Here is an 18486-nt window from a genome sequence, read left to right as displayed (position 1 = left end):
AAGGTGGGCATTTCTTATATATTGTCTTTTTTTATATTAATCATTAACTCATCACAGGGACAGATTCTTGGTACATTGAGTTTATTTTGAAATGTCTTAATCACACATGGTTTTACACATATTAACTATTTCACATCCAACTTAAAAAAATTTTTTTTAAGTTTTTTTACTTTTGAGAGAGACAGAGACAGCACACCTGGGGGAGGGGCAGAGAGAGAGGGAGATGGAGAATACCAAGCAGGTTCTGCACTGTCAGCAGCATTATCAGCGCGGACCTCGACATGGGGCTTGAACTCACAAGACCATGAGACCATGACCTGAACCAAAACCTAGAGTTGGACGCTTAACCGACTGAGCCACCCAGGTGCCCTTCATGTCCAACTTTAAAAGAGAAGGACAGAGAATATAGCCAATTCTTTTAGAGTCAAGTGAGAGTTTTTCTTTCTTTTTTCTTTTTTCTTTTTTTTTTTTTTTAGGACAGCAGGTAATGCTGATGAGAATGATCCAATGTGGAGATAAAGTCAATATACAGAAAAGAGAAAGGACACCAGCAGGAATGATATCCTTGAGGAAGCCTGAGGGGATAGAAGGTTGTCCTTAATTAGAAGCAGAACCATTAGCCAGGCTATAAGGATAGAAATGCAGGTAGGTTGATAGGCGTGGTGTTGGGACAGTGTGCATCTTCTTATTGTGCCTATTTTCTCAATGAAATGGTGAGAAAGGATATTAGCTAAGAGTTGGGACAGAAGAGGGAGTGTCTAAGATGTGAGGAGAAAGATGTGAGAGTCCCTTCAGAGACATTACTGGGCACCCCACCGGAAGAAAATGGTCATGAACTGTAGAAGACATTGGTTCCAGCTGGATGGGTCAAGATGTAAAGTAGGCAGAAAATTGAACTTCATCAAGGGTAGTTGTTTTTTGGTTTTGGGGTTTTTTTCCAAGCAAGTAAATGGAAAGAGAGGGAGGAGAGGGAATTGAGTTCATCTGCAAGCAGTGATTATAATGGAGGGCCTGTGTTAATGAAATCAGGTGTAGGCTATCGATAAAGGGTGAAAAGGTGGTGAGGTCAATAGCATGGACGTCCGATGGCATCAGGAACTTGTCAGGGAGAGGAAACCAATGGGAGTGTGCTGGGAGACAGGACGTGAGAGTTAGAAAATGCTAAGTCTGAAATTCCGGTTCTGAAGGGGTGAAGTAAAGGTAAGGGCAGCTCTAGGGGATGGGCCTGGAGTGAAGGGCTGACATGGGGTTGAGGCAAAGATCCCAGAATGTGAGCAAGAAATTGGGGGAGAGGCCCCAAGGTTTGTGTGCATCATTTGCCTGAATATTGAAATCATCTGACATTGATGTCGGCTAGGTTCTAAATTTTTCAGAGAATAGGAGCGATGGTAAAACTCACCGTAAGAGAAGGTAGATAGTGGCAGAGTCTGATGCTAGGTGCATTTCAAATCAACATTTTAAGAGGTATGTAAATAAACATTTTATAAATAAGTATAAATTTCTGCTAGAACAGGGGTGCCTAGGTGGCTCAGTTGATTAAGCATCCAGTTCTTGGTTTCAGGTCAGGTTTGAGCCCCAAGTCAGTCACTGTGCTGACAGCACCTGAGCTTGCTTGGGATTCTCAGTCTCTCTCATGTTCTCCCTCCCCCTCCCCCACTTGCATGCACTCTCTCAAAATAAATAAGTAAACTTCGAAAAATATATAACTGCCAGAGCAGCGGTTATAGGAGACACAGCTAGTTTATATTAAAAGAAAAAAAAACTTCAAAAATATTTTTATAGAGTTAGCAATGTAACTAGAGAACGACTGTTGATCATGACCATTTTTGTTGTTCCTACTCTTACAGAATAAATAAGAAATTTCCAGATTCAGACAGCCACCAGTTACCTTCCAACGTGAGAACTGTGAGAGGATTAAATGAGCATACAAATGAGGCCTTTGGAGCAGGGCCTGACAGATACTAAGTACCTATTGAAAGCCAGGAGGGAGTAAAACTAAAGGTAACTTCCTATGAAGGAAAAATTCCTTCTTCATACATTGTCTTAAATCAAAACAAAACCCAACTTCTATATCTAAGGTCACCTTGATCTACACTGCTTTTTCCTAATTTCTAGACCAGATATTTTTTTCTAGTATTTCTTGGAGGAGTCTTATGTTAAGAAACATAAATTCTGGGGCCGCTTTGGCTCAGGTCATGATCTCACGGTTTGTGGGTTCGAGCCCCACGTTGGGCTCTGTGCTGACAGCTCAGAGCCTGGAGCCTGCTTCGGATTCTGTGTCTTCCTCTCTCTCTCTCTGCCCCTCCCCTGCTCATGCTCTGTCTCTCTGTCTCAAAAATAAATTAAAAAAACATTAAAAAATTTTAGAAAGAAAAAGAAACATAAACTCTGCTTCTGCATATTGTAAGTACTGGGTGAAAGATGTAATAATTGAAGTTGAGACAACTGGCTGGCAATATATTTATAATCATGGGGTACATGTTAAGATGCCAAGCCCAGAATCCATAAAGTTAAATATATTTGATCACTTAAACATGGCAAAATCAAATGAATAAACCTTAAACAAGGTTTTAACTTTTTAACCTTAAACAGGTTAGAAGGCAAAAGACAAACTGAGAAAATTAGTTGTAACATGCAGGATGAAAAAAGAACATCTCTAATATATAAAGAGATTTTGTAAAACAATAAGAAAAAGACAAACCATATATTTTTTTAAAAGAGCAAGAGACATGAATATGAATAGGGATTGAAGAGAATACAAAGGGCTAATGAATATATAAAAAGGTATTCTGACTTCTCAAGCACTGTTAATGAAAACGAAAATGAGAATGGTATGAACTTTTTGGTTGTCAGCTGGAAAATTTTTTGTCAAAATGCTACATGCGTATACCCTTTGATCTAGCAATTCCACTTCTAGGAATTTATTCTAAGGAGATAAGGTGACCACACCCAAAACATAAGTGTGTCTCAGCATCAGAAACAGTAGAAAAACATGTATAAGTATCAGTAGTCATGGCCAGAAACATCAAACAGATTGCTGAATGAGACAAGTATGCTATAAAATAGCATGTGTAGTTTTTGTTACATTTATGTAAAAATATATGTGTGATTGTGTGTGTGTGTGTGTGTGTGTGTGTGTGTGTGTGTGTGTGTGTAAATGTCCCAACTGATGCCTGCAAGGATGTTCCCAACCATGTGAATAGTGATTATCTTTAAGTAGTGGAATTCTGATCATCTTTACTTGGTAGTTTATGCTTTTGTGTATCAGTTCGATTGTGTGTGAGGACCATTTATCCCCCTCAGTGATCAGGTTATCACTCCTCAGGTTATCCTCTGCTTTGCTCTTGTTCTCCCTCAGCCTGGAGCACCTTTTCCCCTTTCAATTCTTTGCTGTAACGTTCCCCATTGGAAAGGTCTACTTTTACGATGGTGTTTGAAATAGAAACATCACCACTCTGTGCCCATGCCCCATCCCTCGTCCCCACATTAGTTCTCTCTGTTATACTTAACGCCATCTATTATATCTTAATTTGTATTTATTTATTTATTTATTTACTCATTTGTTCATTCATCTATTATTGATTGTGTGACTCTTCCTTTCCCCCACTAGAAAGCAAACCCCATAAGGGCAGAACTTTGTTTTGTACTGAACTGTAACCCCAGTGCTGGGAACAGTGCCGAGTACACATCAGGAACTTAATAAATGTGTTGAATGGATGAAAAGAGCCAGATATATGTGTGAGTTTATGTTCATGCAAATTGTGTGTGTGTGTATACATGCACCTATATATGAATCAAATATCTTTGTACCTACACTCTAATTCCTTACAAGAAATACCCTGAAAAGCCTTTGATTAAAAAGGAGGAGAATGATTAACTTATAAACACTTCAAGTGTTACCTTACATTCAGGTTGGTTTCTATGTTGAATTTTACTTTGCTGAATAATCGTAAGTTTAATTGAGCTCTCAATGTATGGGGGGAGGGAGGGACACAATATTTTTTTCTTCCAAATCCTGGATCATCTTTGAATCAGATCAAGTGCTTGGTTCCTGAACTGAAAACCTATTTGCTCACATTTTGTTATCAGTTCCATGAGAATCCAAGAAGGAACACAAAGAAATTTCAAAATGATGGAAACCATGAACTTCCTTTCCCCCATATTTTAGAATACAGTTTCCCTGGCCAAATGGAGGGAATCTGGGTGTCCCTCTGCTGACACAAGAAGTGTGAGTCTGATGACACCCGGGATCACCCCAAACCGGGGACTCCAGGAAAAAGGCCCATCACTCCACCCACCCTGCAGCAGATACTACCACTTGGGTGATTGGATTTCATGGTGCTGGTCATCCTATTTAGGATATGGTGGGGGGGGGAGAGACCCTCAAAATCGCATTTACCTGTTTATTTCTCAAGGGCTGAACCACTTCCCTAATGCACAGCTCTAGATCATTGAGGTAGTCTTTTTCCGTCTGAATCAGCTCCTTGATGATTTTCGAACGCTTTGCCATCATTCTCTGCATCTGATGCTCTTCTTCCTGAGCTAGGGTCTCGGGTGCAGAACACTCAGCCTGTGGAGTCATCTTTTCTGTTAAATAAAAACATGTATGTACAAGTCAGACATTCTGCTGAGGTTTCTTGTCCCTTCATTACAAACAATACCACTGCAGGGTTATTGTTAGCAAGGAAAAAGGCACGGGGTGTCTTCAGACTGTGTTCTCAGGAAGAAATGTGTGGTAGTTTGCCCTAAGGTTGGAATCCTATGAAACTATGAGCAAAAAGGGACGTGAGAGTGGATACTTCTAACAAGTCAGTTGAATGACACTTGACTGTCATGGCTTGTCTTTAAAATATCCCATTGCCACTATATTAGGCTATAATCCTGGTCTTCACGTTGCAGATAAAATGTATAAAAATCAGTTCAGAACTTCTTCTGGATACATTGGCTTTTAAATCAAAAGATGATTAAAAAAAATCAAGGGATGATTTTTAATTAGTAAGTGGAGTACCTTCCAATTTTGTTTGTAATAAAAAATTATTTAAAATAATTGCCCCTCATTCGCAGTGGGTGATATGCAAACCTCAATGAAATGGCAAACAATTGCATGTGATTGGGATTTTTCTCTCAGTTCACAGTCTGAATCCATGGGAGTGAGGAACTGGTGGATTAAATACATTTCAACTAAGATTTTTCATTACCCATTTTCGGTATCATGTGTATCTTATTGTTTCAAAATTCTTGAACTGCCAAGTGAAAATTTTTAATTAAAAAAAATCACAGTGTTGATGAGATATTGAGATAAATGGGAAGCCTCACATATAGCCAAAGTTTTATATAAAGTATAATGTAAGAAAGCTAAATATCTTTAAGAATGAGCTTCTCACAGCAGTGTAAAGTTTTGGAAGCCACAAACTAGGTCACAGATGAAATCAGAGCAGTGATAGATAGTAGGGCAGTGTGTGCATGTGTGTGTAAATGAATTTGCTTCAAGCTGGAAGTCATCACAAACTTAATTTTCCTCTTAGTCTCTGCAGTTGCAGAAGTAATTTCATTTCCTTTAAAGCTAATATGATTCTAGTAACTGATATGTGAAACCTCTTCAATGCTGACACCACTTCCTGAGAATGTAGAGTTTTAAAAAAGGGCTTAAAAAGGGTCTGTATAAGGGGGAAAAAAAGGACACAGGTCACAGTGTATGGAAATGGACATAAAGAGAGGATATTTTCTTGGCAGGCTCCAGAAGCAAAGCTAAGACAACGGAAGAATCATTATAGTAGAGGGCTCAACATAATACTTTAAGGTGAAGAGACACTTTGGAAGTACGGAGAGCGCTCCTCTCTCCCTAGCTTGCTCGTTCCAGGGGTTCAGGCAGAAGCTCCATAATCAAACATCTGTGGAGGATGCTGTGAAGGTGATTCCAGTGTTAGTTTAGAAGGTGTGCTAGCCTGGTCTTTAAGCAACCCTGACTTGCAGGTGAATGTGCTTCCAGATCATTTGCCCAGTAACTATTCTTCCTTCATTGGGAAAGAAGATGGATTGGACAAATGGCATCTAAGAACACACGGTGTTACAGGACTTGGGACATTTGGTACCAAAGAAATAATCTACATAAGTTCTGTAAGAAGAGAAAAATCTATACAAGGAGAGAAAATGAATGCATGAGCTGGTCTGAAGCTTTCATATCGTGAGCTATGTTATGAGAAGTTTTGGATGCCTGTTAATATTTTTACTAGAAAGTAGAAGAAGCCTGCCTTTCGGCACCCCAAATTCAAAAGGACAAGTTATAATTAGGTGTCATTACTATGAATTGTTTGGGATATAAAAGAGGAAGGCAGGTTACTGATGAGGAGAGATGCAGTGAGCAGGTTGTATACACAACTTGACTTTTTAAGCCTTCTTGACAGGGCGGAGTGGGGAGCCATGGAGATTCTCCTGGGATATATGAATTGGCTTATAGAAAGAAACCTCACTAGTAGAGAGCTAACAAACCTGTTCAGATAGTATCCGCTTATTACTTATTACCTCCAAAATAAAAGGGACATTATTGAAAAACTATTCTGATAGCTGCTTTTCCAAGTTCTAAACTTTTTGTGCCTTATAAAAATCTATCAACTATTTGGGGGCCTAGCAAGGAGAAAGGAGTCTTTCCTGAACATTGGCAAAGAGCCCTAAAATACATTCTCAGGTTCCTTTTAGTTCTAAATTCCACACTCAGTTACTATATCAATTTAACTTACTTCACAGATTTTCCAGTTGCTGTGCTTTAAATGTCAGGTATCAGATTTTATCAATTAAACACTGCTTAGGGGCTCCTGGGTGGCTTAGTCAGTTAATTGTCTGATTCTTGTCTTTGGCTCAGGTCATAATCTCATGGTTCATGATCAAGCTCTGCACTGACAGTGCAGGTCCTGCTTGGGACTCTCTCCCTCTCTCTCTGCCCCTCCCCTGCTCATTCTCTCTCTCTCTCTCTCTCTCTGAAAAATGTAGAAAAAAATTTTTTTAACTGCTTAGATTTTTTTTTTAATATATGAAATTTATCGTCAAATTGGTTTCCATACAACACCCAGTGCTCATCCCAAAAGATGCCCTCTTCAATGCCCATCACCTACCCTTCCCTCTCTCCCACTCCCCTCCCCCATCAACCCATCTTTAGGCATTTCTAAAGTACTACTAGGATTGAGAAACACTGTCTTCAAGACCTGCAGAATCTCTAAGGCTTAGCCTCAGAACACTTTATTAATTCCTGCTGTTTTTGAGGTGACTCACACCTACATGTTTCTATGCTCCCTACTCTTAGATTTTCTAATACTGCTCCACAGCTTGTTCAGAACAAAGTTAGGAGGTCATGGTGGTTGAAATAGGTCAAGATACTCATCTTCAGAAACTTCTACCTCAGGCATAAAAATCTCAGAGAATTTGTGAGGAAACTTATGAGATACTTTGTTTGCTCTTTTATTTTTTATTTTTTTTCTTTAAACAAGTTATTTCATCTATTCGAATCTTATAGACACTTTAGATGTAATATAGAAAGAAAATAATTTTTATATGCCTTTGATGTATTCTTTATATTTTATTTTTCCCCATTTAAGTATTTATTTATTTATTTATTTATCTATTTATTTTTAATATGAAATTTATTGTCAAATTCGTTTCCATACAACACCCAGTGCTCATCCCAACAGGTGCCCTCCTCAATACCCATCACCCACCCTCTCCTCCCTCCCACCCCCCATCAACCCTCAGTTTGTTCTCAGTTTTTAAGAGTCTCTTATGTTTTGGCTCCCTCCCCCTTTAACCTTTTTTTTGTTTTGTTTTTCCCCTTCCCCTCCCCCATGGTCTTCTATTAAGTTTCTCAGGATCCACATAGGAGTGAAAACACGTGGTATCTGTCTTTCTCTGTATGACTTATTTCACTTAGCATAACACTCTCCAGTTCCATCCATGTTGCTACAAAAGGCCAGATTTCATTCTTTCTCATTGCCAAGTAGTATTCCATTGTGTCTATAAACCACAATTTCTTTATCCATTCATCAGTTGATGGACATTTAGGTTCTTCCCATAATCTGGCTATTGTTGAAAGTGCTGCTATAAACATTGGGGTACAAGTGCCCCTATGCCTCAGCACTCCTGTATCCCTTGGGTAAATTCCTAGCAGTGCTATTGCTGGGTCATAGGGTAGATCTATTTTTAATTTTTTGAGGAACCTCCACACTGTTTTCCAGATCGGCTGCACCAGTTTGCATTCCCACGAACAGTACAAGAGGATTCCCGTTTCTCCACATCCTCTCCAGCATCTATAGTCTCCTGATTTGTTCATTTTAGCCATTCTGACTGGTGTGAGGTGGTATCTGAGTGTGGTTTTGGTTTGTATTTCCCTGATGAGGAGTGACGTTGAGCATCTTTTCATATACCTGTTGACCATCTGGATGTCTTCTTTAGAGAAGTGTCTATTCATGTCTTCTGCCCATTTCTTCATTGGATTATTTGTTTTTCGGGTGTGGAGTTTGGTGAGCTCTTTATAGATTTTGGATACTAGCCCTTTATCTGATAGGTCATTTGCAAATATCTTTTCCCATTCCACTGATTGCCTTTTAGTTTTGTTGATTGTTTCCTTTGCTGTGCAGAAGCTTTTTATTTTCATGAGGTCCTGATAGTTCATTTTTGCTTTTAATTCCCTTGCCTTTGGGGATGTGTCAAGTAAGAAATTGCTGCAGTTGAGGTCAGAGAGGTCTTTTCCTGCTTTCTCCTCTAGGGTTTTGATGGTTTCCTGTCTCACATTCAGGTCCTTCATCCATTTTGAGTTTGTTTTTGTGAATGGTGTAAGAAAGTGGTCTAGTTTCATCCTTCTGCATGTTGCTGTCCAGGTCTCCCAGCACCATTTGTTAAAGAGACTGTCTTTTTTCCATTGGATATTCTTTCTTGCTTTGTCAAAGATTAGTTGGCCATACATTTGTGGGTCCAATTCTGGGGTTTCTATTCTATTCCATTGGTCTGTGTGTCTGTTTTTGTGCTAATACCATGATGTCTTGATGATTACAGCTTTGTAGTAGAGGCTAAAGTCTGGGATTGTGATGCCTCCTGCTTTGGTCTTTTTCTTCAAAATTACTTTGGCTATTCAGGGCCTTTTGTGGTTCCATATGAATTTTAAGATTGCTTGTTCTAGCTTCGAGAAGAATGCTGGTGCAATTTTGATTGGGATTGCATTGAATGTGTAGATAGCTTTGGGTAGTATTGACATTTTGACAATATTTATTTTTCCAATCCATGAGCATGGAATGTTTTTCCATTTCTTTGTATCTTCTTCAATTTCCTTCATAAGCTTTCTATAGTTTTCAGCATACAGATCTTTTACATCTTTGGTTCAGTTTATTCTTAGGTATTTTATGCTTCTTGGTGCAATTGTGAATGGGATCAGTTTCTTTATTTGTCTTTCTGTTGCTTCATTATTAGTGTATAAAATGCAACTGATTTCTGTACATTGATTTTGTATCCTACGACTTTGCTGAATTCATGTATGAGTTCTAGAAGACTTTTGGTGGAGTCTGTTGAGTTTTCCATGTATAATATCATGGCATCTGCAAAAAGCGAAAGCTTGACTTCATCTTTGCCAATTTTGATGCCTTTGATTTCCTTTTGTTGTCTGATTGCTGATGCTAGCACTTCCAACACTATGTTAAACAACAGCGGTGAGAGTGGACATCCCTGTCGTGTTCCTGATCTCAGGGAGAAAGCTCTCAGTTTTTCACCATTGAGGATGATGTTAGCTCTGGGCTTTTCATAAATGGCTTTTATGATGTTTAAGTATGTTCCTTCTATCCCAACTTTCTCGAGGGTTTTTATTAAGAAAGGATGCTGAATTTTGTCAAATGCTTTTTCTACATCGATTGACAGGATCATATGGTTCTTATCTTTTCTTTTATTGATGTGATGTATCACATTGATTGATTTGCAAATGTTGAACCAGCCCTGCATCCCAGGAATGAATCCCACTTGTTCATGGTGAATAATTCTTTTTATATGCTGTTGAATTAGATTTGCTAGTATCTTATTGAGAATTTTTGCATCCATATTCATCAGGGATATTGGCCTGTAGTTCTCTTTTTTTGCTGGGTCTCTGTCTGGTTTAGGAATCAAACTAATGTTGGCTTCATAGAATGAGTCTGGAAGTTTTCCTTCCCTTTCTATTTCTTGGAACAGCTTGAGAAGGATAGGTATTATCTCTGCTTTAAATGTCTGGTAGAATTCCCCAGGAAGTCATCTGGTCCTGGACTCTTACTTGTTGGGAGATTTTTGATAACTGATTCTATTTCTTCAGTGGTTATGGGTCTGTTCAAGTTTTCTATTTCTTCCTGTTTGAGTTTTGGAAGTGTGTGGGTGCTTAGGAATTTGTCCATTTCTTCCAGATTGTCCAGTTTGTTGGCATACAATTTTTCATAGTATTCCCTGATAATTGTTTGTATCTCTGAGGGATTGGTTGTAATAATTCCATTTTCATTCATGATTTTATCTATTTGGGTCATCTCCCTTTTCTTTTTGAGAAGCCTGGCTAGAGGTTTATCAATTTTGTTTATTTTTTCAAAAAACCAACTCTTGGTTTCATTTATCTGCTCTACAGTTTTTTTTAGATTCTATATTGTTTATTTCTCCTCTGATTTTATTATTTCTCTTCTTCTGCCGGATTTAGGGTGTCTTTGCTGTTCTGCTTCTATTTCCTTTAGGTGTGCTGTTAGATTTTGTATTTAGGATTTTTCTTGTTTCTTGAGATAGGCCTGGATTGCAATGTATTTTCCTCTCAGGACTGCCTTTGCTGCATCCCAAAGCTTTTGGGTTGTTGTATTTTCATTTTCGTTTGTTTCCATATATTTTTAAATTTCTTCTCTAATTGCCTGGTTGACCCATTCATTCTTTAGTAGGGTATTCTGTAACCTCCATGCTTTTGGAGGTTTCCCAGACTTTTTCCTGTGGTTGATTTCAAGTTTCATAGCCTTGTGGTCTGAAAGTGTGCATGGTATGATCTCAATTCTTTTATACTTATGAAGGGCTGTTTTGTGACCCAGTATGTGATCTATCTTGGAGAATGTTCCATGTGCACTCGAGAAGAAAGTATATTCTGTTGCTTTGGGATGCAGAGTTCTAAATAGATCTGTCAAGTCTGTCTGATCTAATGTATCATTCAGGACCCTTGTTTCTTTATTGAGCCTGTGTCTAGTTGATCTATCCATTGTTGCAAGTGGCGTATTAAAGTCCCCTGCAATTACCACATCCTTATCAATAAGGTTGCTTGTGTTTGTGAGTAATTGTTTTATATATTTGGGGCTCCCGTATTCGGCACATAGACATTTATCATTGTTAGCTCTTCCTGGTGGATAGTTGCTGTAATTATTATATAATGTTCTTCATCTCTTGTTACAGCCTTTAAAGTCTAGTTTGTCTGATATAAGTATGGCTACTCCAGCTTTCTTTTGACTTCCAGTAGCATGATAGATAGTTCTCCATTCTCTCACTTTCAATCTGAAGGTGTCCTCAGGTCTTGTAGACAGCAAATAGATGGGTCTTGTTTTTGTATCCATTCTGATACCCTGTGTCTTTTGGTTGGAGCATTTAGTCCATTTACATTCAGTGTTATTATTGAAAGATATGGGTTTAGAGTCATTGTGATGTCTGTAGGTTTCATGCTTGTAGTGATGTCTCTGGTACTTTGTGGTCCTTGCAACATTTCACTCACAGAATCTCCCTTAGGATCTCTTGTAGGGCTGGTTTAGTGGTGATGAATTCCTTCAGTTTTTGTTTGTTTGGGAAGACCTTTATCTCTCCTTCTATTCTGACTGACAGACTTGCTGGATAAAGGATTCTCGGCTGCATATTTTTTCTGTTCGTCACATTGAAGATTTCCTGCCGTTCCTTTCTGGCCTGCCGAGTTTCAGTAGATAGGTCTGCCACTAGTCTTATGGGTCTCCCTTTATATATTAGAGCGTGTTTATCCCTAGCTGCTTTCAGAATTTTGTCTTTATCCTTGTGTTTTGCCAGTTTCACTATGATATGTCATGCAGAATATCGATTCAAGTTATGTCTGAAGGGAGTTCTCTGTGCCTCTTGGATTTCAATGCCTTTTTTCTTCCCCAGATCAGGGAAGTTCTCAGCTATGATTTGTTCAAGTACACTTTCAGCCCCTTTCTCTCTCTCTTCCTCTTCTGGAATTCCTATTATACGGATATTGTTCTGTTTGATTGCATCACTTAGTTCTCTAATTCCCCTCATACTTCTGGATTTTCTTATCTCTCTTTTTCTCAGGTTCCTCTTTTTCCATAGTTTTATCTTCTAATTCACCTATTCTCTCCTCCGCCTCTTCAATCCGAGCTGTGGTCGCCTCCATTTTATTTTGCACCTCATTTATAACATTTTTTAATTCCTCATGACTATCTTTTAGTCTCTTGATCTCTGTAGCAATAGATTCTCCCTTGTCCTCGATGCTTTTTTTCAAGCCCAGCAATTAATTTTATGACTATTATTCTAAATTCTTGTTCTGTTATATCGCTTAAATCATTTTTGATCAATTCGTTAGCTGTCGCTACTTCCTGGAGTTTCTTTTGTGGAGAATTCTTCCATTTTGTCATTTTGGGTAGTCCCTGCGGTTGCTCCAAACTGCAGGGCACTTCCCCTGTGCTGTCTGGAGTAACTTGTGTTGGTGGGAGGGGCCGCAGTCAGACCCAATGTCTGCCCCCAGCCCACCGCTGGGGCCACAGTCATACTGGTGCGTACCCTACCTTCCCCTCTCCCAGGGTCAGGACTCACTATGGAGTGGTGTGGCCCCTGTCTGGGCTACTTTCACTCTGCCAGGCTTGTGGTGCTGCTTTGATGGGATCTGGCATACTAGTGAGGGTGGAGGGGCGATCCGCAAGGTGCACAGGGGCGGGAGGGGCAGGCTTAGCTTGCTTTGCTGTTGGTGGTCTCCTGCGGGAGGGGCCCTGCAGCACCAGGAGGAAGGCAGTCAGACCTGTCAGAGGGATGGATCCACAGAAGCACAGTGTTGGGTGTTTGCACGGTGCAAGCAAGTTTGGTGAACTGGTTCCCTTTGGGATTTTGGCTGGGGGATGGGAGAGGGAGATGGCGCTTGCCAGCACCTTTGTTTCCCACTGAGCTGAGCTCTGTCTCCCTGGGCTCAACAACTCTCCCTCCCAGTGTCCTTTTGCCCTTCCCACTGTCTAAGAGCAGAGCTGTTGACTTTTAACATTCCAGATGGTAAGTCCCACTGGCTGTCAGAAGTCACTCCGTCTGGCCCTTCGGCTTTTGCAAATCAGACTCAGAGGCTCTGCCTTGCTGGGAGGGCTGCCCCTCCACCGCCCCAGCTCCCTCCTGCCAGGCCGTGTGGCGTGCACCACCTCTCCGCCCTTCCTAACCTCTTCCGTGGGCCTCTTGTCTACACTTGGCTCCAGAGAGTCCATTCTGCTAGTCTTCTGGGGGTTTTCTGGGTTATTTAGGCAGGTGTGGGTGCAATCTAAGCAATCAGCAGGACAAGGTGAACCCAGCATCCTCCTTCCCTCCCAGCATCCATCTTCCCTCTGCAAGTTCTTTTTTTTTTTTAATTACATTCAACACCCAACATGGGGCTTGAACTCATAGCCCTGAGATCAAGGGTCACCTCTTCCACCAACTCAGCCAGCCAGATGCCCCTATTTGCTCTTTTGATTCAAGTTTAGTGCAGGAACAAAGACCTGACTTGCATCATTTTATGCTGGGAACTCTAAATACTTTGCCTGTTTGCATTTCTTAAACCAACAGTCTCCACAATGCACTGTGGTACAAATTTAGTTTTTATAAGATCCTTTTCTACCTTTAAAACTTACAACTGTTATACTGTTTTTACTTACAAAACTATTTATAACTTTTGAATATTACCAATATTCACCTGTGATAACCTTTTATTTCTAGATGAAGCAGCAGAGGAGCTAAGTATTTAGGAAAGAAAGAAAAGTACAGCTTTAGAAATGAATATTGTCCAGCAGTTAGCATAAACTAAAAGACTGTGTCAATGCGAAAGTAAAATTGAGGCTAAAAGACTATTTAGATGGTTTTAACCCAAATACACCGCTGTGCATGCAAACAGTGGCATGTAAGTGACATTCCTTTCCTCTCCTCTATTCCTTGCACCTCAAGCTTCATTTTTCCAACAGTGATCATCAATTTTCACTATTCAAGTCACTGACTTCATTGGTAACGTATGTGGAAATTCCTGGCCAAGGAAGTTTGTGTAAAAGGAGGTGGCTGCAGTTTGGGGAAAGAATAATCAGACTTAGTATCAGCTCTGCCACTCTTAGCAGCAAGAACATGGTGGACAAGTTAGTTATCCTCACAGAGCCTCTGTTTCCATATCTGTATAATAGGAATGAAAACCTTCACAGTGTTACCATGAAGACTGAATTAAATGAGCAGCAGTATGTGGGAGATCCTTGGGACCTTTAAAACAATCTAAATATTAGTTGTGTCTCTAGATATTGGAATGCTAGGGTTCATTCCTCTATACTCTCAAACTTGTCCACCATTTGGGACAAACAATTATTCCATTATTTTATAGTTATCGACTTGTCCAGAGAACTGCAAGGCTCTGAAGTGCATGGACAGCCATGTTGAGAGGGGAGAGGAAGAGGAGAAAAAGTAGGGGTGCTGTTCTCTGGGGAAAGTCAGGATAGAGCTCAGGTTTGGAATCCTGAGCAGCTTCCTTGGGTTGGGTGTCCATGTAGGGAGGACCATGGTTTTTAGGAAGATGAAAAGGCACCCAAAGATAAGAGAACACTTGGGGAGGACTGACGACAAATCTGCAGTGACAGCCCAGGTTTTGCTCAGAGTTCATGGATGCTCTTTCTGCTCTATTGCTGTTGCTCTTGCTGCTGCTGCTTTGGGTGGATTTGAAGGAGAGGTAATTGCTTTATTATTTTCTTTTCAAATTATAAAATAATACATATCGTAAGGATTAAGTGCCCAGACTGTGGACTGGACTTTCTGGGTTTAAACTCCACCTCTAATGTTTATTAGATCTGTGATCTTGGACAAGTTTTTTAACTCTTTGCGTGTCAACTTCCTCATCTGTAAATTAAGGAAAACATTAGTGAAACTTTATAAAGTTATTATGAGGATAAAATGAGTTAATGTTTGCTAAATATAACAGCATGTGGCAGTATAACAGATATTGTGTGCGTTTGCTATTATTATTGGATGTGATCCCTATTTATTATCAGTAATATCATTTTCACTGTATCATTAGCTGTATTCCTGTTTAAGGTGTAACATTCCCCTAACATGCACATACAAACATACATACAGCAGTTAGTTTTGTTTTTTGTCTTTGTTTTTTTTTATTTTTGTTTTGTAATAATGGATTCAAATGCATATTCTTCTGCAACTTGCTTTTTCAACTTTAACAGTATATAGTATTTTTCATATACACATGTATATCTTTATTCTTTTTTTAATGTTTGTTTTTGAGAGAGAGAGAGGGTACACATGCGCACATGAGTGGGGGAGGAGCAGAGAGAGGGGGACAGAGGATCTGAAGAGGGCTGTGTGCTGACAGCAGAGAGCCCAATGTGGGTTTGAAGTCATAAACTACGAAATCATGACCTGAGCCGAATTCGGACTGTTAATCGACTGAGCCACCCAGGCACTCCCATATATCTTTATTCTTTATAATAGCAGTATAGTTGTCAGGCACTGCCATTTGCCTGCTCAATATCTAATCTCCCATTTATCTTTCATAAATTGAATCCTGGATAGATAAAAATGCTTACTTGTTAGACTCTTCTTCAATCTATGATCCACCGTTGGCCAATGAGATATGAGCAGAAGTCTCTTGGGACAAGGAAAACCTGGGACTTGGGACAAGGAAAACTTCACTAGAATGCTTTTTCTTTCATCATCTGCACCTCATGGTTCTTACCCAGCTATGCTGGGACTATGACACAATAGCCATGGGGATTAAGACACACAAAGGATGACAGTGTGGAAAGACATAAAGAGCCTTCCTACTCCTAGGCTTTTTGCCTGAGATACATAAATTTCTATGTGTTAAGCCACATTTTTCTACTACTCTTAAGGGAGAGTACGTTCCTATCTGATAGGGATTTTGCCATCGGGATGTACAAATGCTAGAAGTAATGTAACCTAAAATATGAAAACGGCTAGTAGGGGAGGAAGGATATTAGGAAGACATTTTTTTTTAATTTTTTTTTCAATGTTTATTTATTTTTGGGACAGCGAGAGACAGAGCACGAACGGGGGAGGGGCAGAGAGAGGGAGACACAGAATCGGAAACAGGCTTCAGGCTCTGAGCCATCAGCCCAGAGCCCGACGCGGGGCTCGAACTCACGGACCGCGAGATCGTGACCTGGCTGAAGTCGGACGCTTAACCGACTGCGCCACCCGGGCGCCCCTTAGGAAGACATTTTATAGTCTAGTGAGTTGGTGGCCATCGCTATCCAATGTCAAAATATTTGGTAAATCTATATTTCTCCATACCAAGACATATAATCAGGGGAAATGGTAGGAAAAATAAAAATGTTGGCAGATACTGATTATTTATTGCTTTTAGCACAATCATACATTTGAGATATTAACTCAGACCACAGTGAGTCAATATATAAGGAGAGATGGAAGAAAAAAAAAGTAAAAAAGATATTCTGCTGGTGGCCTATGATCTAGACTGAGCACCCCAATTGGATTCAAAATGCCAACTGCTTCCATCCTTAAAGTGAAGCCCAAGAGATAGCTTTAGTAGGTGATGAGAACAGTGCCTCAGGCCTTCCTCTTCCACAAAGAATTCTTTGCCATTCCAGAAAGGGAAAACACAATAGCACAGAAAAAGTTGAAGGTGGTACCTGAAAGACTACTAGTGGCCATTAGGCTAAAGAATGTCAAATCCTGCCTACTTGAGTCCTGGCCATTCATCTGACTCGTGGATCTCTGCTAATCTCCTGTTGTACTTCTTAGAGAAACTTCTGGGCTTTGGAAAACATCTCTGAACATTTGTGGTCCTGACTTACCTTTTCACTATTGATCTGCTTTCTCCTGGTTTCTACAAACTGGATTCTTGCCCACTGTAGTAGGCAGAATAATGGTCCCCCAAAAGAGGTCCACATTCTAATCCTCAGAACCTGTAAACTGTAGGTTATCTTATGTGGCAAAGGGGGCTTTGCTGATGTGGTTAAGGTTACAGACTCTGAAATGAAGAAATATTCTGGATTATCTGTGTAGGTCCAATCTAATTACATTATTTCTTCAAATGTTTATTTTTGAGAGAGAGAGAGAGAGAGCATGATCAGGGGAGGGGTAGAGAGAGAGGGGGATAGAGGATCTGAAGTGAGCTCAGTCAGCAGAGAGCCTGATTAGGGCTTGAACTCATGAACCATAGGATCATGACCTGAGTCAAAGTTGGGTACTTAACTGACTGAGCCACCAACATCCCCAAATTATTTCTTATTAGCAGAGGAGAACAAAAAAGAAGTTAAAGTGAGAGGGACTTGACCCACCATGGCTGGATTTGAAGATGGAGGAGGGGGCTAAGAGCCAAGGAATGTGGGTGGCCTTTGGAAGCTGACAACAGCTTTGGAAGCTGACAACTGATAGCCAGCAAGGAAATAGGTACCAACAATCTGAAAGAGTGAGGAACGGATTCTCCCCTTAGATCTCTAGAAAGGAGAACAACTCTACCCACACCTTGATTTCAGCCTGTGAGACTCTAAAAGCCACTTTCTACTCAGCCACTCTGGTCTTCTGACTGAGGGAAACTGTGAGATAATACATTTGTGTGATTTTAAGCCATTAAATTTGCAATGACTTGTTACAGTAGGAAACTTGTATCCTCACATATGCTGATTCCTAAAAGATCATGTTCACCATGCTTAGGCTGCCCTTTTTTTTTTTTTTTTTAAGAATTTTTTTTTTTTTTTAACATTTATTTATTTTTGGGACAGAGAGAGACAGAGCATGAATGGGCGAGGGGCAGAGAGAGAGGCAGACACAGAATCGGAAACAGGCTCCAGGCTCTGAGCCATCAGCCCAGAGCCCGACGCGGGGCTCGAACTCACGGACCGCGAGATCGTGACCTGGCTGAAGTCGGACACTTAACCGACTGCGTCACCCAGGCGCCCCAAGGCTGCCCTTTTTAAGAACATTAAACTAGGGGCACCTGGGTGGCTCAGTCTGTTAAGTATCTGACTGCAGCTCAGGTCATGATCTCATGGTTCATGGGTTCGAGCCCCACATTAGGCTCTGTACTGACAGCTCATAGCCAGGAGTCTGCTTCAGATTCTGTGTCTCCCTCTTTTTCTCTTCCCCTGCCCTGCTCATGATCTGTCTCTCAAAAATAAATAAATGTTAAGAATTAAAAAAAAAAAAAGAACATTGAACTATATGCTTATAAGACTCCTTCCACCTTTCAGTGTTCCTCAGCAAGTTTTCCCAAACTGCTAGTCAAAGATGGCCTGTGCCACAGGA

At 40.2% G+C, this 18486-nt stretch overlaps 1 protein-coding gene across 1 annotated transcript in view; it reads right to left on the bottom strand.

Moving 5' to 3' along the window:
• Positions 1 to 18486, bottom strand: part of ARHGEF38 (Rho guanine nucleotide exchange factor 38) — a 139346-nt gene that overhangs the window by 96689 nt on the left and 24171 nt on the right. The window contains exon 2 of the mRNA XM_047091413.1: positions 4400 to 4587. Coding sequence (XP_046947369.1) covers positions 4400 to 4587 — 188 coding nt within the window. The remainder of the gene's footprint in view (positions 1 to 4399; positions 4588 to 18486) is intronic.

The sequence above is a fragment of the Lynx rufus genome, unplaced genomic scaffold (genome assembly GCF_022079265.1).
Source record: "Lynx rufus isolate CCGP_SWC_20201006 ecotype Redwood Valley unplaced genomic scaffold, mLynRuf1.p SCAF_3, whole genome shotgun sequence".
Classification (NCBI taxonomy): Eukaryota; Metazoa; Chordata; class Mammalia; order Carnivora; family Felidae; genus Lynx; species Lynx rufus.
Note: the sequence above shows the minus strand (reverse complement) of the source record. Positions and strands in the feature narration are given on the sequence as shown.